Source organism: Grus americana, chromosome 3 (assembly GCF_028858705.1).
Source record: "Grus americana isolate bGruAme1 chromosome 3, bGruAme1.mat, whole genome shotgun sequence".
NCBI lineage: Eukaryota > Metazoa > Chordata > Aves > Gruiformes > Gruidae > Grus > Grus americana.
The window spans coordinates 4,529,772-4,553,634 of NC_072854.1; the positions used below are offsets into that span (position 1 = coordinate 4,529,772).

The 23,863-nt window shown below is 41.6% G+C and overlaps 1 protein-coding gene across 12 annotated transcripts in view; it reads left to right on the forward strand.

The window, feature by feature from the left end:
- PKHD1 (PKHD1 ciliary IPT domain containing fibrocystin/polyductin) overlaps positions 1-20,942 on the forward strand; it is a 270,672-nt gene extending 249,730 nt beyond the window's left edge. For 9 of the 12 annotated variants that reach the window (XM_054821415.1, XM_054821420.1, XM_054821418.1 and 6 more), the window contains 6 exons: positions 2,943-3,078; positions 4,861-4,948; positions 8,554-8,661; positions 12,457-12,612; positions 13,819-13,953; positions 19,920-20,942. In XM_054821415.1, the coding sequence (XP_054677390.1) occupies positions 2,943-3,078; positions 4,861-4,948; positions 8,554-8,661; positions 12,457-12,612; positions 13,819-13,953; positions 19,920-20,269 (973 nt within the window). In that variant the 3' untranslated portion in view covers positions 20,270-20,942. Of the gene's footprint in view, positions 1-1,411; positions 1,569-2,942; positions 3,079-4,860; positions 4,949-8,553; positions 8,662-12,456; positions 12,613-13,818; positions 13,954-19,919 lie in introns of those variants that run through there. The other 3 variants (XR_008576501.1, XR_008576500.1, XM_054821422.1) reach the window with 3 other exon arrangements.
- Positions 20,943-23,863: the final 2,921 nt, after the last annotated feature.

Genomic DNA, 23,863 nt, shown 5'->3' on the forward strand with positions numbered 1-23,863 from the left:
AGGTCAGATTATATGGATCAGTCTATGTCCATAAAATTAAATTATCTCACCCAACATTTCAGGGTGTCCTCATCCAAACTGTCAAGTGAGAATGTTCTCTGACCGTATTAGCTCCCAGAACATTAGAGACTTGTCCTGGACTTAGCTGTTGAGCCTGGACCACAGCTTGTGATGGACTGACAGTTAAACAGAAGAAGTGGTCAAGTTTCAGTGCTAAGGCTTGTTATTTCTAATACAGATATATGTTTTCTAATGTAGATGTACCCATTGACTTTAATGGACTCTGCATCTGATCTCTTTCTCCTTGAAGTCAACAGATAATAATAGCTATTATTATTTATTATTATTGTTGTTGTTTGTTCTTGTTGTTGTTATTATAGTTATTATTTTTGTTATTAGTCTTATTGTTATTATAGTTATTTTTGTAATTGTAATTAAAACGACAAGTTCTACTTGATTCCAGAGAGACTTCCTTCCCTCTGCCCCAAATCTCTCCACCTAGTTTCTCAAGCCTGCCTTAATACCTGCACTAGCCCTCTACTTTCCACGACCTCTAATTTCCATGCTACTAAAGAGCAGACACTTGCTCTCCTGCAGAGTCTCAGCATGTTTATCAGACGTGTTGGCACTGATGGTGAAAGGATCTGAGATTCTGACTCTGGTGTCCCTGCTGACGAAGGTATCGTGAGCAGCGCCTGCTTGCCCGCTGTGCCCACATTTAGAAGAGCTGCAGGGCACTGAGCAACTGAGCTGCTCCCCATTGAGCGCCTTCAGCAGGGAATTGCAAACCAGCCTTCTCCTTCCCAGCGTGAGACTTCAGGGTAGGGACACAACAGCATGCTCTTCAAGCCCATCAGGAGGAAGGCAGGCGTCCTTGCTCCAGCCCTTGCTAGTCTACAGGCACGCTTGTTTGTCCCCACCTCCCAGCTGCAAAGCTATGCCAGAAAAGCCTATTTTCCTTCCAGCACAAATCACCAGGGGAGCAGCAGGTTGCTCCTCTCCTCCTCCTCCACGCTGACACTCGCTTGCAGGAACGTGACTTGCTGTGTGCAGGTTTGCACCCTAAGGCAGGGGCTCCCCCACAGCAGGTCAGGTTGGACTGTGTGGGATATAAATACCTCATTCTGTGCTGTGTTGGCTGGAATTAAACCACCTGCAAAGAGACGTTAATTTTTAAGCATGCATGTGTGGTTTGGTTTGTTTTCTTTGCCATTGCTCACCCTAGGGAGTAGGAACGTCTACTTCCTACAGCCACATTTTGCAGCAACCTTCCTGTAAGTGTGAGACAAGCACGGTTTTACCGTGTGGGGGCTGGGCTGTGGAGTCAGGGTATTTCATGACAACATTTTTTCTGTTTGTTGGCAGTTTTAAAAGAGCTGCAGAGGGAATAAAAACTATTTTTGGCTTACAGAAGCCATGCCAAGACTGACCTGAACTTGCCTGGACTCAGCTGGAGCAAGAGAGCTCACAGAGAGTGCAAATCTCTGCCGTGAAAACAAGAGTGACTTGGTGTGTTGTTCCTGCAGTGAGTTTCAGCCACAGTGCGGAATGCACATTCATGGAAGGAGGTGGATAAGAGCGTTCATAAAACCATTGGTGCCTTTGACATGAATTGCAAATATATCACTGCCTTTCAGACTTTCCCACTGGAAAAAAGAAAAAGAACCAAGATAAGAACTGAAATTTTTTGTTTAAATCCTTGAGCCAGTCTACTGCACATGTCCTTAAACCTTTACTTGGTCTTCCCAGTGTCTGTGGTTCAGACAAGTATTTCCTATCAGCTCCAGTATAAACAGCTTCTAGTTTGTAATGCATAGTAACAACCAGGGGAAAAAAACCCAAACCCAAAAGAAAACAAACCCCAGAAAACAAAACAAAAAAACCCCAAACTACAAAACCCAAACCAAAAAACAGAGTTAAACTAAAGGAAACTTATGGTCTATATATCTTCTGTTTGTAAACACCTTTAAGCAAACAGTAGAGATGAATGAATAGCTTTTCTAATTTCATTTCAAGACAATATCAAACCTCCAGCCGCTTCACTGCAATTACAGATTAGAGGGGTTTATATATATAAATTATATATATATAGAAGATACTAAATGACGTAAAGCACCAGGAGAGGGAATGAAATGATACAGGCTCAGAATAAAGTGCTGATTCTTTATTCAAATGCAGAAGCCCTCTCCTGGGATGCTCTAATTTAAATTTCAGTCTTGGAAAAAACAATGTCTTTCAATGGGGTGTCTGTATAGCGCTATATTTCAGTATGCAGACTACACAGATAATGAAGGATAAGAACAGAGGTATGGCAGGATAAAGAAATGTGGTAAAACCCTTTAAGTGCTGTGCTTGCGTAGAGGAACTGAAATTTTGTTTTTAGAGGAGCTTAAAGGTGTTCATTGGAAATCCTTCTGCTGGACAGGAAGCATTTGCAGCCTCCACTCTTATCAATGTACTCAGCGAAGACTTTGAGGCTAAGGCACTGGGTTTCTGAATCCATAAAATCCCTGTCTCTGCTACGTAATTCCAATGTGATACCAGGAAAATAATTTATTTTGTTAATTTCTCAGTTTTCCATCTCTAAACTGGGAATTGAAACAAAGAGATTTTATTATATCAGTTTGATTCTTCTGTCTACTTGGAAGTGATGTCTGTTTCATATTTCCATACACACTGCTCTCATCCAAGGAATCAAAGTGCCATAATAAGGTAAATTAGTAATCATTTGGTATAGTGCTCCTTCCTATTTGTAACAGACACTGGGTATTGCCACCTGCATTAAAAAGTTAGAAAATCCTGTGAACAATAACTATCATGTCGTTCCTAGACATAGGCGAGGTGTGAATTACCTCTGGGGCTAGCATTGGGTGTTTTCATAGCATTAATTTTCTTATTTTTGTTTGTTTGTTTCTTTTCTTACATTCCTTTGCATGTGAAAGAAATGGAAGCAGAAAACACCCAGGAACATGCTTGTATGTGAGGCCCTACAACATCTCTGTTCAGGTGCAGCCCTCAGATGGAGAAATCGAGAAGCAGCTTCCTGTACAGCCGAAAATTGTTTTCCTGGACAGGAAGGTAGGATTTGTCCCTCTGTGGATGGATGTTTTTATTAATTCTGTACAATTCTGACATTTCCAAGCAATCCAAAAAGCTATGAGACAGGCCTAAATATGGCATAGAGCAGCTCTATAAATAAATGTGGCGAAGGATAGCTCTATAAATAAGTAGTCATTGGTATTCTGGGAACATCTTCCAGAACGGACTCTACATTTTTCAGCTTTTCTCCTGCAAGGGTTAGATTTGTGCTGTAGAATTGATTGTGTGCAATTTTCTGATCTCTGCTCCTAAAGCTTAGAGCATATCATTGAGAAATGTGGAGACAGCAACACAGTTATGAAGGCTGGTAATGTCAGGTATAATGGGATATCCTGACCTGCCCAAGCAAGTCCACACCATGCAGAGCAGTGTGTAAAGATCCCCACATTTAAAACAATCTTGCAGTTCTGTGTGATGTGGTTTAGTACTGCCAGAGGTGCTAACACAAGTCCTGGAAGCAGCAGACTAGGTCCACTGAGACCTTAGATGTTGATGCACTGGGTTCAGTCCAGAGTGATGTGACATCTGTATAGCATGGCTTTGCGCTATCTTTCTATTTCCTGTATATTTTCATCTCCTCTTTCCTGTTTTCCAACTATTTTCTATTATGAAAACCTTCCTATTTTGCTAAACAGAAAAAAGTATAGCCACAGAATAACTAGATCCAGGTATGACATTTTTACAGTGGTGATCCTGAAGCATGATGTCAAATCCAAGCTTGGACAACTTTTGGACATTATTTTTGATGCAAAGTTGCTTTACAATAAAGCCAGCTCTGTATATACATTAGTCATGAGACAAATTTTACAACTGGGAAGCACAAAACTTTCAGCTTCTTTCTATTTGACTTCAGTTCCCTACACATAGGCATCTTGGTCTGATGTAGGCTGTGGAATAGGTTATTTGGCCTCCAGCTCCTGTAGAAAGGTAAGATCTTTCCAGAAGCCAAGTCTGCTGGATGTCAAACATTGTTGGCTACCTGAAATGATACACAAAACTTACATCTAAGTAACTCTTCCCTTGAGCTTCATACCCTTCTTCAGACACGTTTCAGGTTTTCTACTAGATTTTAGAATCAGTAGCTCTCTCAAAAAATAAAAAAAAAAAAAAAAAGGAAAGCTAATATTTTTATACACACATAGAGTACAGGATCTAGATCCTGCACACCTATTATGGCTGGGTAATTTAGGTATCAAAATTAGTTTCTTTCACTGAGTGTATGAGGAACCCAAATCTTCAACCTAACTAAATAGACAGACCATATCTACTCAGTTTCCTTGAACTTGTGGTGTCACCATCCTTGGAGATATTCAAAAGCCATCTGGACATAGTCCTGGGCAACCCTATATATGTGGCCCTGCTTCAGCAGATGGGTTGCACCAAATGACCTCCAGAGGTCCCTTCCAACCTCAACCACGTCGTGATTCTGTGAACTTAGACACCATAGAAACCATGATGTCAAAATTAGCTACTTCTCATAGGTGATGTGAATGTGACCTTAGATGCTTCAAGTGAAGCAGCAAACCTTGCCAGACTTTACTGAAACAGACCCAAAGCTGCCAGAACTGGTTCCTCTGAGATTAAGTTAATCTTAAAGAGTCATGGTGAACTTTGCAATATTTGTAACATGTAACATGTAGATGCAAACTGCCCTCCCACTGGTTATTAAAAAATTATTACAATTGTTAAAGCCATCAAAACTTACTTTCTTCTTTTTGAGGATACAAGATCTTAATTGTTCTCTTTTGTTCTTCTTCCCAGGGTCAAAGAGTTGACAAACTGGGGCCTCCCTCAGAACCCTGGATTGTATCAGCTCACCTCAATGGCTCCTCCGAGGCTGTGTTAAAAGGTTTGGATGTATTTTCTTATAGCAAAGGTTATGGCAAAACAGCTATGTGGAATGATGGTGACAAACTTAGTTCTCCATGAGAAAGATTGGATTTTGAAGGTAGTCTTTGGGTTGAAAAGAAGGTTCCAGCAGGAGTTTGGTGAACTGTCCAATGACACGCTAGAGAAAGAAAAGCTTATACAAAGCATTTTTGTGCTCTGGCAGCTTAAAGGGAGTATATCGAGTGGTGTATCTTGAAAAGATGCATCTTAGATTAAAAAAGAAAAGAATGAAGAATTAGAAATCCTAATACCTGATTTTCACCTAATGTTAATTGGGGCAATTTCCTTAGAGTCAATGACAATCTGTTTTCCCCAGCAAAGGATCTGGCCAAGTAGAAACAGAAACAACTGCCTATTGTTTTTAATTAGCCTACTTCAACGTGAAAATGTTTTCCATGAGGAATCTAAATGTTTCCCTTCTGGTCCTCATTTATTGAAAGACCTGAACTCATGATTAACTCTAAGCATGTGAATATTTCCCTTGAGGTTACTGAGGCTATGAACTTGCTTAGGTGTAGAACCTTGTTTAAGTACAGTGCTGAACAAAAAACATGTGGATGATCATATTCTTGTAAACTGGAAAGTGGAAATAATATTGATTATAAACATCCTACTTTTCATTGCTAAAATCCTTAAATGTAAGCAAACAGCACACATGTTGAAAAGTGAGATTTCCTATTACAGGTACAGTATTTTGTTTGCAGTAAAGCCATTTGCATGTCAGCTTTGACATGAAAAGTTCAAATTTGGAGAATATGTGGCTATGCTCTAGATCAGAACTTGTCACGCTTTCAGTCTATGTTTCTGTTAATTAGAAATTCTTCCTACCTCATCATAGTTCCAAGTTTAAAGATTAGAAAACGCCTTTGGTCTTTTCTGTTGTTTTTCATGCCTTTTCAGGGTGGTACACCTCATAGGTTTAGGAACATGTGTCTAGATGAACCACAGATTATTGGATCAGCTACTGGATAACAGTGGGAGAATGAAGGGAGGAAGGGAGAAAGAGAGGAGAGGAGGAAGGAAGGAAGGATTTGAGGAAAGGGAAAGAAAGAGAAGACAAAAAAAGAAAGAGAAGAAAGAGTAAAAAAGAAAGAGAGGGAGAAGGAAAAAAAGCAAAGAAAAAAGAAAGAAAAGTCACTGAAGAGAAATGCACTTCACATTCTTTAAAAGATACATGCATCAAATTAATAGTCAATAAACTCCAGCAAAGAACGAACTGCATAGTGCAGATGTTCTGCATGTAATAGTTTGCTGCAGTTTTTCCTTTGACAAACGTCCTTATTGCACTCGTCTTTTGAAGCATACGAAAGCAGCATTTAATCGAAATGGGCCCCGTCTAGCACACTGAGGCTGCTTCATCTGACAGCAGCCAAACTGCCTCATGGAAAGTAGTTTAGCTCCAAATTAGCTTGCTTCTACGTTAAATACCAGCTTGCCTGAGAGATCTTTGTGAAGACTCCCATATATATCTGTAATATTCTGAGCTTTGAAGCATATGTGCCCAAAAGCTGAGATAATCTCTGTTGAGAAGCAGAGTACAGTACTCCAGGCTTCATCATAGACTAGAAATGGCAATTATAAAGTATTTGAATGCGTCTGACAAGACCTTCTATAAAAGCAATGTTACAGTGAGTATCAGAGCCAAGAAAAGTCTTGGTAGTCTGGGCAGATACTGTCATAAGGAGGATCATACGTGTAGTAGATAAATAGATGAGCCAGGATCGAGCTGGAGTAATTAGAGAAATCTAGATTCCCACATCTCCACCGAGTCTATTCACAGCAGAAATTACTGATTATTTATACTTCACAGCTAGTCCTGGAGATTCACAATGAAATGAGGGGTTTGGTGTGCTAGATGCTATACAAAAATAGAAAAACATATAGTTAGTCAAAACTAACTGGATATTAGTACATTAAATAGTAACGGATCACAGAGAGGGGAAACTTTTTAATTCCTGTTGCTAAATCATTAAAATGTGGCATGCTTTTACCCAGGACCTTGCCTCAGGCGATTTCTGGCCATGGTTCAGAACTCAACACAGCAAAGAAGTAGTCCCAGTAGGCAGCTTGCATTGCAGCATCTCTTTTTGGAGGCTGTAAGGCTTAGAAGGTTCGGCCAGGGCATGCCAGGTCTTCAGTGCCAAAGAACAGATCCTGGCACCGTTTAGTTTGTATCATGTAGGTGTAGGCATGAAAAATGGGATAAAACCAGAGAGAAACTGTCCTGCAGTCTGGCTTGCCATCAAAAGCCTTGTCTCCACCTGCTGAACACTCCTATGCATTTGTGATTGCAAGATGTCTCACAAAGACGTTTGCTACGACACCACTTTGTCCAATATCATGGACATAGGGATGGTAAAGAATAAATGTCCTGCTCACATTCAGACTTTATGTACCTTCACCTGTGCTGCTTAATGGCAATAAAATGTTAAACCACCTGCTTCATAAAGCAAATAGTTATTACGTGTTGTCTTTGAGCAGGCGAAAGTCTGTGTTTGTGATCACTGGAGCAAGTCCAGCGTCCTAAGGAAGTTCTGACTTCTCACCCCCACCTGAACCAACATTTTGAAATTTGTCAGTCTTTAGGATATTACCGTTCTCACTCCAAGAGCCTGAATGAAGCCCAGACCTGGTCAGCACTGCTCAAAGGCCAGGACTTGGCTGGTGCTCAAAGATACACACAATAAAATGGAGATCCAGTTGCAAAGTAAATGATAACTTTTAAAAAGAGCCTACAAAAATAACAACCATGGCAAGTGTAAATGTTGGGTCAGAATGCATTCTCTGATAGTTAAGAACACAAGGTAAAGCGATGGAGAAACAAGCTCTCCCAGGTTTCATTTTAACGCTCCCCATGGAGCTTTCCCCTGCCAGGTTTCTAGCTGAAAGTGTCTCCTGTATGATGACAAGGCAGTCACCACAGACATTCTTCATGGCCAAATCCCTTTTAAAGCATCTGACAGGGTTGGAGAAAAGCTCAAAATGATTTAACAGTAGGACAGGAGGGAATATGCCCAAATGATGAGGTGAAACACCTACAAATCAGAATAGGGTTGAGAGTCAGCTCTTTTCCCTTAGCTGCAGTGGCTGGCTCTTTGAGACCATCCCTTTAGGACAGAAAATAGTCTCTCACTAATACTCTTCTAACTTTGGTGATGTGCTTAGTCATACAAGACATGAGTTAAATCAGAAAGATAAGTATCTGGAACTCTCTAGTGCATCTGTATAGTTCTTATTACCTTTGCTTGATCCACTTAATATCTGTATTCATGTTACACCCCCACGGCACAGATATGTACAGTAAATACCATTTCAAAATGAGCTCAAAGAACCAAGATTCAGAAGCGAAAGTCCTCCAATCCATCTCGATTTTGGTGTCCAAGTACCTCTGAAGACCTGACCCAGTGTGAAATTTCTGGGGTCAGACAAAATATTTATGATTAGGAAGGGCACTGAATTTAGGCTTTCCAAAGTCCCCTTAAAGTCACAAGGACTCTCTGAGGGGCTTAGGTGGTACTTATCTGGACACTGTTCATTGAAATGTAATTTTTTATTACACTGCAGGGCTCACCCAAGTGCAGGTCATAGATGGATGTGCAAGCTTTTCCAATCTGGCTGTCTCCAGCTCAGGTACAAACTGGAAACTTGGGTTCACTGTCACATCACCTCCAGGTAAGCTCCATTTTCTGCATGGTTTTTGGTCTGGTAACTGAACTCAAAACCCTACAGGTGGTCTGAATTTATAAAAAGGGAGTTAAGCTTTGTTTGAATGAGTGGAGCAATGCCAAACCTCTAAATAGGTTGACTTCTGTTACATGTCCAAGTTGGCATTACCCGGGGAGCAAGAGAGCAGGATGATTCCTGTGCTATTCATGCAAGATCCCCAAAATCAATGTGAGATAGTACGGAGAAGTATTACTGGGGAAAGGTGCCTCTTTCTCCCTGAATTCCCTAGTTATGTTTCCCATGTAGGAATCAGGTACTTGCGGTCAGCTAAGCTGCCAGAGCAAACCCTTTCCTATAAAGTGAGTCCTCTCATTCCCTCTTTTTTTCCTGCTTGTATTCAGAAATTTTCCATCTCTGCTCCCAGTTATTTTCATAGTGCCTTTCACCGACCGTTTGTCTGCACCTGGTCATCTTTATGGGTGCAACAGAATATGCACATTCAGAGCATGCCTCCAGGACTGGGCTCTGCTAGGGGTATGGCCACAATTTACAGAGATGACGTTGGGACCTCCAAGATCATGCAGCTTGCGTGAGCAACCCAGTAATGGTGAAGAGGCAGGTGTGCTTATGCCTCCTTTGAAATACCAGCTGAGAGGGACATTAGTACCTTGGGGGTAAGGCACCACGTGAACTCTGGCTTGTAAAAAGCCTCAGGACATCTGCACAAGAGAAGCACCTGTACAACTGTTTGGGAGCCTGAATTTATCTACAAATCAGGCTCTGAAGGTATGTAGGGGTCAGAGTGCTGGTTTCTTGTCTCAGAATGACTGCTGAGGAAAGTCGATGGAGAAGCAGGAACATGCTGTCTGGCATGTAGTCCAAAGATATATTAAGATATAGGTGTTGTGAGATCATGTGTAAAGTCTCTGTTCTGATGTTGTGTATGTACATGCATACATATATGGATATATATGTATGGATATTTATCTAGATAGATAGAGATAATCTCCATATATATATATATATATATATGCACACATATATATATATAAACTGAGATCCATCAGGTGGAATGAAGCCTAGGAAGGACAGATAGAAATATTTGCAGGAGAGGTGAGACACTGTGTGTGCCATGCATAAAGCCCTGACGAGTGCTCCTTTGAAGTACTGAACGTAATTTTGTTTACACATGTTCAGAGATGATCTCAAAATGGAGTACATGCAGACTGCGCATTTTTAATGGGAAAACTCCAAGATAGCATGGCTTGTTTCAGCTAGAAAAAACAGAGGACCAATACATCAGATAAGTGAAGTGGTGAAGTGGAAGTGTTTAATGAAAAAAATTGACATAAAAAATATTTAGATTGTATTTTTCTGACCAGCCTATCTTAATAGATAGGAATAGTGAGAGCAGGAGATCAAATCACTATTGAATGGAGGTCAATACATTTATGGATGATGTTGTATAACACAGTACACACGATAGCATGGGATAGGATTTACAACCCAAGAAATGCCTTCCTATTCTGGGATTACATGAAGGTCTAGTTTGTTAGTTTTTTAATGAGAAACCTTTGCTCCTCCTAGTCACAATTGCCTAATCGACATCAAGTGCTGCCCATGGCTTTGCAAAGGGAGAATTGGGAAGTGAGGAGTACTTGGAGGTGGGCCTTTAGAGGGGGGGCATATGTCTATTTTGAAGGTGTATGCTGCTGAACACCCACAGCTCCCATGGCCTTCACTTCAGTGAGAGGAGATGGAAAGTCAGCACCTCACAGGATCCAACTCTTTAGTGGGAAGTACAGCTTAATGAAATGTGTTTTGAAAGCTACTTCAGGGGAGTCACAAAATCTTCTTTCCTCTGAACAAAGGCCAAATGCAGATCCCTTTTATGAAACATTTAGCTGGTCAGAATGTTGAAAAGAGATGTTTACAGCTAGCAATGTGGACAGACGATGCATCTGTGTAGGTATCACCTGTGTAAATCAGAGTATTGTACGCTTTTAATATGCACTGCAAAAGCACACACCAAACAAGTAACCCCCTTTGCTTCTTCATAATTGGGAACCATGCTGGAGACAGAATAAAGTCTTTTATACTGCCAGACTCTTACTGAAGATATTTGCTTATTGTTTGAGATAAACAAGCAAACATTAAACAATCAAACAGTAGATGTTTGGGACACGTTTTCATGACCAGGTTTCTGTGTGTACCCTGGCATAGTTTGCAATTTGGAGACAGATCAGAAGATGCATCCGATGTTGAATGCAATAATCTCAAGTGCTTTAGTGGTAGTTCCTGGGGAGAGTAGACTATTCATAGCACTGCTGCATAGTCTTGCTCCTTGTTTTACAGTAATATTCACTTAACCGATATGGATCCCAATGGACTTGATCCATCCACTTTCCATTTAAACCAACAGCAGTCTACTGACAAACTATTAGTGTGAAGCACCTTTAAACACCTGTCTGTGTAGAGTCCTTGATATCTGTGAGATTACTTCTCTCTCCTCAACTGAACTTCATATGTGTTTGCACCTGCAGGCAAATTTTTCCCAATTGGAACATGCTTCCCACATTGTTCTGATGAAGCTCTGCTTTGTTCAAGTGGACAATATTGACACAAATCTAATTAGTTTCAGATAAAAGTACTTACAGCTACTTACCCTAGTCTCCAAGCCTCCATCTAACAATGTTTCTGATTTTTTTTTTTAATGAATTGATGAAAAAAGGCTTTTAGATTTTTATTAAAAGTGGAACTCAAACAAGTAAAAGAAATATCTATCTGTCAAAATGATTAGAATTGTGGGGGTAGGAATGATAATGAGACAGGTAGTAAGACAGTTAATGAGTTGATGCACTAATCCACATGCTTCAAATTGGTTTATAGAGAGTACCAGGACCAGTTTTGTTGAATTCCTGTCCTTCCCAGACACAACTCCATTCAAAATGTGTTTTGGAAGGGCCCCAGGGAACCAAAACCTCTCTACGTTTAAGATTTTTAAGATGGCAGTATTAAGCATCTTCCAGTCCTTGAAGCTCAGATGCAGAGACCCAACGAACTCTTGACCACAGAAACTATAAGTAGTGGCTAGCTTGATTCTGACTTCATTTACAGAAAACTTTTGGATCTCTGAGTAAAGAGCATTACCCAAAACTTGTGTGTGCCAAGAGACTATATATTTACCATGCTAACAGCAAGGACACTGAGGGGTTTTTTTGGTTATAATACTCATTATCAACATGGTGAAAAATATTAGCAAGTTCACTCGGAGTTTTCTGCATCATGGACTTAAGGTTAATGATAGTGAATGTTTCTAGGTTCCCCATAACTTACATTCATATGAATCAGGTATAGCCTGTAAAAACCTCATATGACTTACCACTTTTCTTGTTGCAACCAGTTTGTCTGTCTTGCTAGGCAGAATGTGCATGTTTTCTGTTTAGGTCTGATCTGTTTGGCCTCAGAAATAGATACTTTTCTGGTTTTGGTAGTCAGCTGGACAAATTAATGGAAGAAATATTAAGGATTGTTGAATATAAAGAGGCTGCCTCTGCTTCAGGAAGCACTGAAAGCTTGAAACATACATTGGAGAAGTATTGGTACATATTTGACTTGTCCTGGTGCTCAGTCCTAAATAAATACTGTTGGCTGATGTTGGGTGTGGAGATAGACTTATGGGCTGTTCCTGCATACATTTTTAACAACAGCATCACTGTTGAAAGGCTATAACTTGGTGTTTTAACTGTGAAAACCGTGTCCTTACTTTTGTAATAAACTCTGACTGCTTTAAATTCTCAGGGGCTAAATTTACTGTGCTGTCTCAGCCATTTACCATCTCCCCTGTCCCCATGGGAGTGAAGGCCAGCATGATCCTTGTTGTTATACTGAGTTCAGCAGCATCTGCATTCATCCTCACTCTTGCATTCTGCTGGTTCAAGAAGAGCAAAAGCAACAGTAAGTTGGAAATGCCCGCTAAAATTTCTACTTGCAGACTCCCTGTTTTATTTAACAAATCTCCAGAGTGGCCACAACAACAGGATTCAGACAATGTCACTCAGAGAAAGCTCTGAGAAGTTCAATAATTAGCAGTATAGTTTATAGTTGCAGGGTTATGCAGTTTTGTGCCTAACACAGATGCCTGAATCCTGGCTGGAAAAAGATTTAACTGTATGTGAAACATGATGAAAATCAAATTTCTATAGTGCAGACAGGGAATTGAGAAACAAAGGAAATATTTGCTATGATTTCAATGATCCGTTCGGCCACTGCATTGTCCTGATGAAGGGTGCCATAGCAATATGTCGCTGTGGTGAGGTTATGCAAAGCCTTGGTGCTGACCAAGGACCAGACACAGCTGCTATGTGAATGCCACAGAGACAGTGGCACAGCCACGCTCACATCCCATATCACACTGTCAGCATCGTACGAGTCAAAGCGGTAATGGGAGGGCTATGGCTTCTCTGGAGTTCTCCCCCAAGCAAATCCACACCTCTACTGACTTACCTTAAGGTTGCTTTCTTTTTAGCATTGACCTTAAACAAATATAGCTACCTCAGGGAGGCTTTCCCACTGCAGAAGGCATGAAGCTATTTGTGCGAGAGAAGAACTGAAGATAAAAGGACATGACTGTAACTGTTGGTGGCTTGATTGCCAAACAGCCACTGTAAACTTCTGGATATGTTAAAAGTTACCAATAACTTGGCCTTTCAGATGTGCAAATTGAAGTTGGGACCTAGCCAAATGTACAGATAACCCATAGTGGAGGACTAAATGCACATCCCAGTTAATAAGACATCTCCCATTAGTTTCAAGACCTTCTCACTAGTTTCTCCAAAATTTTGCTTGCAAGTAACTTTGCAAATCCAAGCTAAAGGGTCTTTCTCCTAAACTGTACCATGAGCACTAGCTGCAATAAGGTCTGAGTTACTAGTGTTACTGAACACAGTGTTAACATAAGGAAAGCTTTTACTGCATAGGGTGGGATCCCTAATGGCAAAACACAAGATGGCGTGAACAGAAAACAACTCTCTCTGCTTTTGGGCAGAAAGAACACTTTTAGATTATCTGCTAATTCACCAGCAATGTAGTGTTGCTTGAATTGATAATTGCTCCTGAGCTAAGGATGGATTGAGCGTGATGCAACTGTATATTTCCTTACAGAAACAAGGACTGAACGAGCTGATGTACCAAAGACCAGTACCAAGGCACCCTGTAAACAAGCACAGCCTCATGCAGCTCACATCCAGCCTTGCTACAATCAAGGAGAAAATAAAAGTGGTGTGCCTGTAGGAGGAGGTGAGGCTGCAGTTTGACAGTATTTCAAAGTTATAAACAGTTGGACATCAAAAGTCGAATTAGGTCTCTTAAACTGTAGGTTTGTATAGGATCAATGGCACAGTTCTTTTCAGAAGGTCTGTCACTTTATTACCTCCTCCTTCTCCTCTCTGGCATTTTTCTATTTGTCATTTTATCTCCTTTGATATATATTGTGTGAAATCCTAGCTCCACTGAAGGCAGCAGCACGATCCCCGTTACACTCAATGAATCCATGATTTCACCTAGTCTTTTTGGAGTAGGTCAGCGACCAACATTCTTACAGTGTCCCCAGCAGGTCTGGAGCAACAAAGCTTCTCCCTACTCAGGTCTCCAAGTGCTGCAGCAATAACTGCACAGCACTCAAAAAGCTCTGGAAAAGTTTGCAGGCTGTGGAGGACTGCAGCAAGGTATGCTGGAGATAGGAAAAAACAGGGTTCATTTGCACGGTCTCCGTTACCTTCACCACTCACTGGACCATCATGCCATGCTTTCTGAGCAGTGAGTCCAAGCCAGCACCCCAAAGCAGCTCCATTCCCACCTCCACACCCTATATATCCCTCTTTACTCGCTAGGGTCCCTGCCACAAATGCGCACCTCCACGAGATTTGTCTTTTCATCATCTGCTGATCAAACATGACTTCTTCTGAGGTCACGGAAAAGCAGACGGCCTCAGGGGCATGTGGCTGGCAGCTTAAAGCGCTGGCTTCCCTCTCTGCAAGTGCGAAATGTTCTTGTAGTAGTTAGTTGTGGTTTTTTTCTTCTCACCTGCCAACAGCGCAAATCTCAGGGCATTCGGATAACCCTGCTGAACCACCCATTTACTCTGTTTTGGGAATTTCTTCTTCCCAAAGTCTGTGGATTACATAAGAGGCAGGAAGAGGCAAGCTAGAGTTTTATCTCCTTTTAATTAACATCTATCACAAAAGCAGAGGGAGAGAGAAAAGGAGAGAGGAAATTCTGCAGTTTATGTGTTTTGATATTTGCTGTACTCCTCCAAAACACAGCATTCAGCTGTGTGCCTTAGGATACATATCTGCTATAAATTCATTTTTTATCTAATTTGTCTGAGATCTAAGCTTTCTGTGGAGGTCTGAGATCAAAGGATCTGATTCTGTCTGATGTCGGCTCTGACACATAATGCGTGCTGACTTAGTTCTGTCTATAAACTCGCAGTGGGAGGCTGCCATTCTCCCTTGGCACCTTTACATAGTGAACTTTCATTTTGGCTGGGGAGGCTGACAGGTATAACGTTGATTGGAGCCATCGTGTAAATAATTCATGGAAAGAGTTTTTTTGTCAGAAAAAGGCAATCCAGCCACTTAAAGTCTTTTAGGAATAGTTGCAAGACAAAAAGAGTCCCCGATATGTTCAAATCTAAACAAGGATAACAATATCTTAAGTGAATTTAATACATATGACTTGGAAATGTCTAATGTTTGATTTCCCCTTATTTAAAGTGCTGTTGGTTTTGGAGAGAGAGAGAGAGGAAATCAAAGCTGCAGTCTTTTTGTTTAGTTTCTGCTTTATAACTGTTCCCCCCATAAGAAATCCCACCTTTCTAATACAATTAAGTGTTTGGAGCCTTTATTATTAATCACCACAGTAAGTCTTGCAAGGCAGAGTTTTTCCCTGTAGGTGCTTATACAGTGCAAAGTCCAGTGGAGGTAAGGGGGGTTGTCCCAGAATAGGTAGCTGAAGATGGCGATGAGGAAGAAAGCTGTATGCGTAGATATGCAGTACTACAGGGGAGGAGGGATTAAGATATTACCTTGTCTGACCTTGGTGTAACAAAAAAATCTCCTCAGCTTCACATAATTATGTCTCTCTTGAATCAAATAACTTTTGATTGACTAATGCACGGTTAAGAGAACAGCACCTGGAGGTGGAGGAACCTATTGTTTCTTTTTGCAGTTTATTCTCGTGGTTCATCACCTTCACCATTGAAAAGTTGTGTCCTATAACATCTTATATTTCCTAGCTTCAGTTTCCAATCCTGTCAGGTATTATACCTTATTGAACCTTATCTTGGGCTCCTTGGCCACCATCGCCCAGAAATCACTGTTGCATTCCTGAAGAGGTTCTCCCACTCTGCAGATATGTTCTGCATCACTTGCTCCTAGGTTGCTCCTTCTTACCAGTTTTGCATTTTTCCCACTACTTATAAAATTTCACCAGAATCAATTTAATTTTAATTCCAAACACTGGTGGAAAGACTGAATATCATCCATTTCAGTGGTAGTGTCTGGTACTGCCACATATCCCCACCTCTGAGAATTATTTCCCATATATAATTACTGCCTGAGCTCTGTCTGTTAGCTGGTACTTAATCCAGTTAATCATGTGCTTTACTGATATTGAATAGTTTGTATTTAATTTTTAAAAAATCGGGATATTTTAGATTATTATGTCATGTAAATCTCAGGGCAGTATATCATCCTTGAAACTGTTCATATCCAGAAAACTTCTAGCCTCCTCCATTAATTAAAACTCATTTGAAAAGACCTATTTTCACAGTTGAAAATGGAACCTTTGAAGATGAAGAGAGCATCAATACATATCAAAAAATAACATGAAGCTTTGCTATAGGAGATCATGACCTGATCATCTTCTTTGTAGAATAGAATTATAGAATGATCTACGTTGGAAAAGACCCTTAAGATCATAGAGTCCAAACGTTAGCCTAGCACTGCCAAGTCCACCACTAAACCATGTCCCCAAGCACCACATCTACACATCTTTTAGATACCTCCAGGGATGGTGACTCTCCAGACAGCCCGTTCCAGTGATTGATAACCTTTTCAGTAAGAAATTTTTCCTAACATGCAATCTAAATCTCCCCTGGCACAACTTGAGGCCATTTCCTCTTGTCCTATCACTTGTTACCTGGGAGAAGAGACCAACACCCACCTGACCACAACCTCCTTTCAGGTAGTTGTAGAGAGCGATCAGGTCTCCCCTCAGCCTCCTTTTCTCCAGGCTAAACAACCCCAGTTCCCTCAGCCGCTCCTCATCAGACTTGTGCTCTAGACCCTTCACCAGCTTCGTTGCCCTTCTCTGGACACACTCCAGCACCTCAATGTCCTTCTTGTAGTGAGGGGCCCAAAACTGAACACAGCACTTGAGGTGCGGCCTCACCAGTGCCGAGTACAGGGGGACAGTCACTGCCCTGGTCCTGCTGGCCACGCTATTCCTGATAGAAGCCAGGATGCTGTTGGCCTTCTTGGCCACCTGGGCACACTGCCGGCTCATGTTCAGCCAGCTGTCAACCAGCACCCCCAGGTCCTTTTCTGCCCGGCAGCTTTCCAGCCACTCTTCCCCAAGCCTGTAGCATTGCATGGGGCTGTTGTGACCCAAGTGCAGGACCTGGCACTTGGCCTTGTTGAACCTCATAGAGTGGCCTTGGCCCATTGATCCAGCCTGTCCAGATCCCTCTGTAGAGCCTTCCTACCCTCCAGCAGATCAACACTCCCACCCAACTTGTTGTTGCCTGGAAACTTACTGGAGGTGCATTTGATCCCCTCATCCAGATAATTAATAAAGATATTAAAGAGAACTGGCCCCATTACTGAGCCCTGGGGAACACCACTTGTGACCAGATGCCAGCTGGATGTAACTCCATTCACCACAATTCTTTGGGCCTGGCCATCCAGCCATTTTTTTACCCAGCAAAGCATACACCCTTCCAAGCCATGAGCAGCCAGTTTCTCCAGGAGAATGCTGTGGGAAACAGTGTCAAAGGCTTTACTAAAGTCTACATAGATGACATCCACCGCCTTTCCCTCATCCACTAACCAGGTCACCTTGTCACAGAAGGAGATCAGGTTAGTCAAGCAGGACCTGCCTTTCATGAATCCATGCTGACTAGGCCTGATCACCTGGTTGTCCCGTACATGCCGTGTGATGGCACTCAAGATGATCTGTTCCATAATCTTCCCTGGCACTGAGATCAGACTGACAGACTTGTAGTTCCCCAGATTCTCCTTCTGGCCCTTCTTGCAGACGGGCATCACATTTGCTAACTTCCAGTCACCTGAGACCTCCCTGGTTAGCCAGGACTGATTATAAATGCTAGAAAGTGGCTTGGTGAGCACTTCCACCAGCTCCCTCAGTACCCTTGGGTGGATCCCATTTGGCCCCATAGACTTGTGTGTGTCTAAGTGGAGTAGCAGGTGGCTAACCATTTCCCCGTGGATTATGGGGGCTTCATTCTGTTCCCTGTCCCTGTCTTCCAGCTCGGGGGGCTGGGTACCCAGAGAACAACTGGTCTTACTGCTAAAGGCTCAGCCTTTTCCTCATCCTTTGTCACTATGTTTCTCCTTGCATCCAGTAAAGGATGGAGATTGTCCTTAGCCCTCCTTTTGTTGTTAATGTATTTATAGAAACATTTTTTATTAATGGCAGTAGCCAGGTTAAGGTCTAGCTGGGCTTTGGCCTTTCTAATTTCCCCCTTTTATTTATGTGTATAAAGAAGAAAATTGAACTTAGTGATGTGTGTAATTTGTGCTTTGAAACAGCCAACTATTTAATGTTAAAGCAATCTTAAGGAAAACTGTTACACACAGAAATGTATGACTACTGAAAATTTACTGACACCTTTCCAGTGGATTTCCAAGAGCTACAATCCTGAAATTGAAAGCTGTGAATGCACAAGTTGAAAAAAAGCATCACTTCTTAACAGGAAAAGTGAATATAAACATGAAGAGATAGGGAAATTGTAGAAAATGAATGAAGATAGGGGAAAATTAGTCCAGAAAATAGAGTTCCAATTAATGATTTGTAGAAAGGGAGAAGAGAGTCATAGAACCATAAAATCATGGAATCGTAGAATCATAGAATCATAGAATGGTCTGGGTTGGAAAGGACCTCAAATATCATCTAGTTCCAACCCCCCTGCCATGAATTAGAATGAATCTGAGCAGGTCTGAGAAACAATGGGGCTGAATGTCACAGGCGGCTAAGGGTTAAGCTTCAAGGAGAAACCTGAAAAATAAGGAGCGATAACAACATATTTTCTGAGGTCATTTCTGGTAAGGACATATATATGCTGGTGAATGGACTACAAAAGCTGGTGGTGTCCACTATCACATGAGATATGTGGACTACAAGTAATTCTGAATTTGGAACAAGTGTAAAAGGTTTGGGTCTGGGGTGATTTTATTTTATTTTCAGTGGGGAAGGGAGAGGATTGCAAGAATTTTACAAATGTTTTTAGCATCCAAATGAAGCAGGCTGCCAATCTTGCACTGAAGTGATAGCACACCCTGTCAACCCAGAAGCCATCTGCTGTAACACTACAAGTGATTCTGCCTCTGTGGTTGATAACCGTTTGGTTTATTAAGATGTAAACATTTTTCATTTCCACATGAAAAATGTATAGTATATATTTTGCTTTTTCTGCATTTTTTCCAACATCATTTTTTAAACAGCATTGCAGGTTACAAGCTTTGCCTTGAGTAGGATTCAAATCTTGGAAGTAAAAAGGTCTGCCTTATATTACAGCCTGATTCATAGAGGGTTGATGTATTTTATAGCTATGTAGTATTAAAAAGATTATCAGTCTTAACAATGCATAGCTTATTAACCAGCTGTATTCTATATACTTTTTTCATAAAGCATTTGTCAAAATATTTGAAACCCATTGGAGGATGTTCTAGGAGTTTTTAGTGTATCAAAATACCAGTTTGGGTTGATACATATTAAGGTTAAGATAAAGTTGATATATATTGATAAGGTTAGTATATATTAAGGTTAACAGCTTAAGGTTATTCAATTTTAACAACTTTTTTCTGTCAAACTAAAATTTGTGGCCAGTTAAAATTATTTCCTCAACAATAACTGCTCTTTCATTAATGTCTTTAACACACAGTAAATGCATAGAAGGGTGAGGAAGATGAAGGTAGGGACTTGCATTTATTGTAAAGCACAAACAAGTCTTGCTTTCACAGACACAGAAGGAACTGGAGCCGTGGGCCATGCCACAGGACAACTGGAGGGGCTGAACCTGCAGCTCTCTGAAGCCAAGTCAACGAGAAAGACGAGCACTGTCCAGTGTAAGACAGGAAACAGAGATACCTTTTCTTCAGCTAGGAACAGTGACAGTCACCAACAGCTACATGGAGGAACAACTCCTGGTGACTCTTTGGAACTTCAGCAGCCAACTGTCTCCAGGTCCTCCAGCCAGAAGGATGTCTCCCAGCCTTCAGCTGGTTACAAGGAAAGACAGAAATCCAAAAGGATGCCCAAACCTCAGAATGATGTTGGAGAGCATGTTGCTGTGGTAGCAGCAGAGGTATAAGAGGAGTTATGTGAGGTGGTGGACCACTGACAAAGCAAGCTTTGCCTGGCTTGCAGTCAATGTGAAGCTGAGTCTTGTCTCTGTGGTCAGAGAAAAACATGCACATATTAGCACGTGGAACCAGACTCCCACGCGCACGTACAAATGAAGCTGTTACCTGTCTCTGCAGCCAATTGGGAGACTCTGGCCATGTCTATTATGTTGACCTTTCTTAGCTCCCAAAACAGGATGGGTGCATCCAAACTGCCTGTTGAGAATACTCCTTTGGACACCTCTAAAACTCTCTCCAAGAGCTGTTTGGGGGAGTGCTAGCTTGCTACCTTGGTCAGCTTTGAGATTACATTCAAAAGCATTCAGACATTAGCTTAAAAATTCAACAGTGCAGATTATTGGATTTCTGACACCTTAGTATACTAGCACAGATGTAGTCTTAGTGTCTAGAGCAATGCTGATTGGTATGCATGCATATATACACATATATAGGAATTTTCCCATTTCTTCCATTCAAGGAACCTCAGTATGTGCATAAATCTTTTCCTTTTTCTGAAGAAAAACAAACATGTATTCAACTTCCATTTCATTGTGCCTTGAGTAAGTGCTTCCATTCCTCCCCAGTTAAATCTGTGTTGTTGTTGTTTTGGTTTTGTTTTGTTTTTTTTTTTTTTAATTAAAGTATTTTACTGAGTTAAATCTTCATCATGTCATTATTTTCTAACACCCTTAAATCACTGGCTTGTTATGAACACTACTCTTTATGAATGATAATAATAATGTTGGTGTTCTTTGGTTGCTCAGAGAATTCCTCTGTGCTTTGCTTTACTGAGCTGAAAGATGAGGGACTTTATTATGCCTTCTCTGTACCATAAAATTCTTGGTTGCAACATGGCCTGGTGGCAGAAGGTAAAATTTATACTCCTCTGCAGAAAAAATACTTAAGCAGGAAGATGAGGTTTCTACCCAGATCAGCAGTGGAAGAGAAGGTAAGAAAACTTGATTTGGAAAAAAATAAAATAAAAATAAAAAATCCCCAAAACCAAAACACAACCACATACCCGTTCACTTCAAGCTGAAGGACCTAAGGTGCAAATGGTGGTCAGCTAGCTACCCAGTTGTCTAGGCACAAAAATATATTCACCAGCATTGGCCCCTGGACTATATTGTGTTTTCTGGTGAAATCAGTCTGATTCCATGGTGAGCCAGGCTTCTGGCTGACTGCACAGGAGCTTTTCTGGCTTAAGACATTTGAGGATGAGGGACTTATACTATTAAGTGCAATATATCAGCTTTTATGACCCCTTCCATATTATGGAAAAACAATGTCTTACAGTCTTTTCTGCAGAGGCCAAAATATTCTTTTATGTGAATCAACATGGTAGATCCCTAATCTTCATGATGCAGGGTCTGCATAGGAAGATATACATTGCAGAGACATCCAGGTTTGGTGAAATGATTTGGAGACCTTTACTTTCCTCCACAGCTGATATACCCAGTTTTAGATACTTTCACATGGTGAAAGATCCTTTCCTCTCTGCAGAAGTACAATTTCTCCATCCCCTGAACTCCACTCCCCCTAAGCAGTTCGATGCCTAGTAAGTGACACTATCACAGCCAGTGTGAAAGGAAATATTATATAATTACAAATGTCAGAATGCATGCAAATATTATGCAAATAATATTGAATGTAAATGATATGCAAAATTTATACAATGTAGCCTTATTTGGGGAAAAAAGACATACTGGAAACAGTTAAGGGCTTTAATTAATCCTTTGATTCATAATCCTTGCATTTATCCATACTTTGTTTACAGAATAAATAATGTCTTACATGGCTAGACCTCTAATGGAATGAGCAGGGCTAAAAAATCTTTGCAGCATTCTTGATCTTGATTTCCCACAGTGCTATGCATTAACTGAGTGGTGGAGCATGGGAAAGAATTGGGGAGAAAGTGAAATAAAACATGATGAAAAATTAGTAGAAATATTAAGTGAATCCTGAATAAGTAAGAAATTTAGAGGATCTTGTGTTGTGTATCAGAAAAAAAAATCACTGTAGTGATCAGAGAGAAAGAAGATGTAACTGAGACTTAGTGATTGAAGAACATGGTTAAATATGAGGTGATATCTTTTCTAAAAATAATTGGGTTTAGATCGACTGCAACAACATTTGGATGAAATGGGATCCTACTGCTTCATGGCTGGTAGAGATCCAGATTTATTTTGAAAACTTTTCCATCTAGACAGGCAAAGGAAAAACCAGCATCCTCCTCTTACAGGGAATGTATGGTTAGATGAACAGACATACCCGTGCTGCTCCAGGATGTCCTGGGCAAGGCAAAGAAAGAGAACACACATCTCATGTCCCAGGCCAAAAGCTTCATTTTACAATGGTTCAAATACCAACTTGGCCTGTGGGGCATCTGCATGTTATTAGTCTTGTCATCAATACTTTTGGTGATCCTGCTTATATTTGGTTTTCGTGGCAAGGTTTTGGTATCAGGTGGGCTACAGGGGTGGCTTCTGCAAGAAGCTGCTGGAAGCTTCCCCCATGTCTGATAGAGCCCACACCACCTGGCTCCAAGACGGACCCGCCGCTGGCCAAGGCCAAGCCCATCAGCAATGGTGGTAGTGCCTGTGGGATAACAGAGTTAAGAAGGGAAAAAAAACCAGCTGCAATTGCAGCCAGAGAAAGGAGTGAGAAGATGTGAGAAGAACAACTCTGCAGACACCAAAGTCAGTGCAGAAGGAGGGGGAGGAGGTGCTCCAGGTGCTGGAGCAGAGATCCCCCTGCAGCCCCTGGTGAAGACCATGGTGAGACAGGCTGGCCCCCTGCAGCCCATGGAGGATGATGGTGGAACAGAGATTCCACCTGCAGCCCATGGAGGAAGGATGAGGGGGTGTAGAGATTCCACCTGCAGCCCATGGAGGACCCCACACCAGAGCAGGTGGAGACACCTGAAGGAGGCTGTGACCCCGTGGGAAGCCCACGCTGGAGCAAGTTCCTGGCAGGACCTGTGACCCCGTGGGAGGGACCCACGCTGGAGCAGTTGGTGAAGAACTGCAGCCTGTGGGAAGGACTCACGTTGGAGAAGTTGGTGCAGGACTGTCTGCCGTGGGAGGGACCCCAGGCTGGAGCAGGGGCCGAGTGTGAGGATCCCTCCCCCTGAGGAGGAAGGAGCGGCAGAGACGCCGTGTGATGAACTGACCACAACCCCCATTCCCCGTCCCCCTGTGCCACTGGGGGGGAGGAGGTAGAGAATTCGGGAGTGAAGTTGAACCTGGGAAGAAGGGAGGAGTGGGGGGAAGGTGTTTTAAGATTTAGTTTTTATTTCTCATTACCCTCCTCTGATTTGATTGGTAGTAAATCAAACTCATTTCCTCAAGTTGAGTCTGTTTTGCCCATGACAGTAATTGGTGAGTGATCTCTCCCTGTCCTTATCTTGACCAACGAGACTTTTGTTGTATTTTCTTTCCCCTGTCTAGTTGAGGAGGGAAAGTGATAGAGCGGCTTTGGTGGGCACCTGGCATCCAGCCAGGGGGAACCCACCACACTGATCAAGACCTTTAGTCTTTGTATTCTTGAGTTCTCCTTAATAT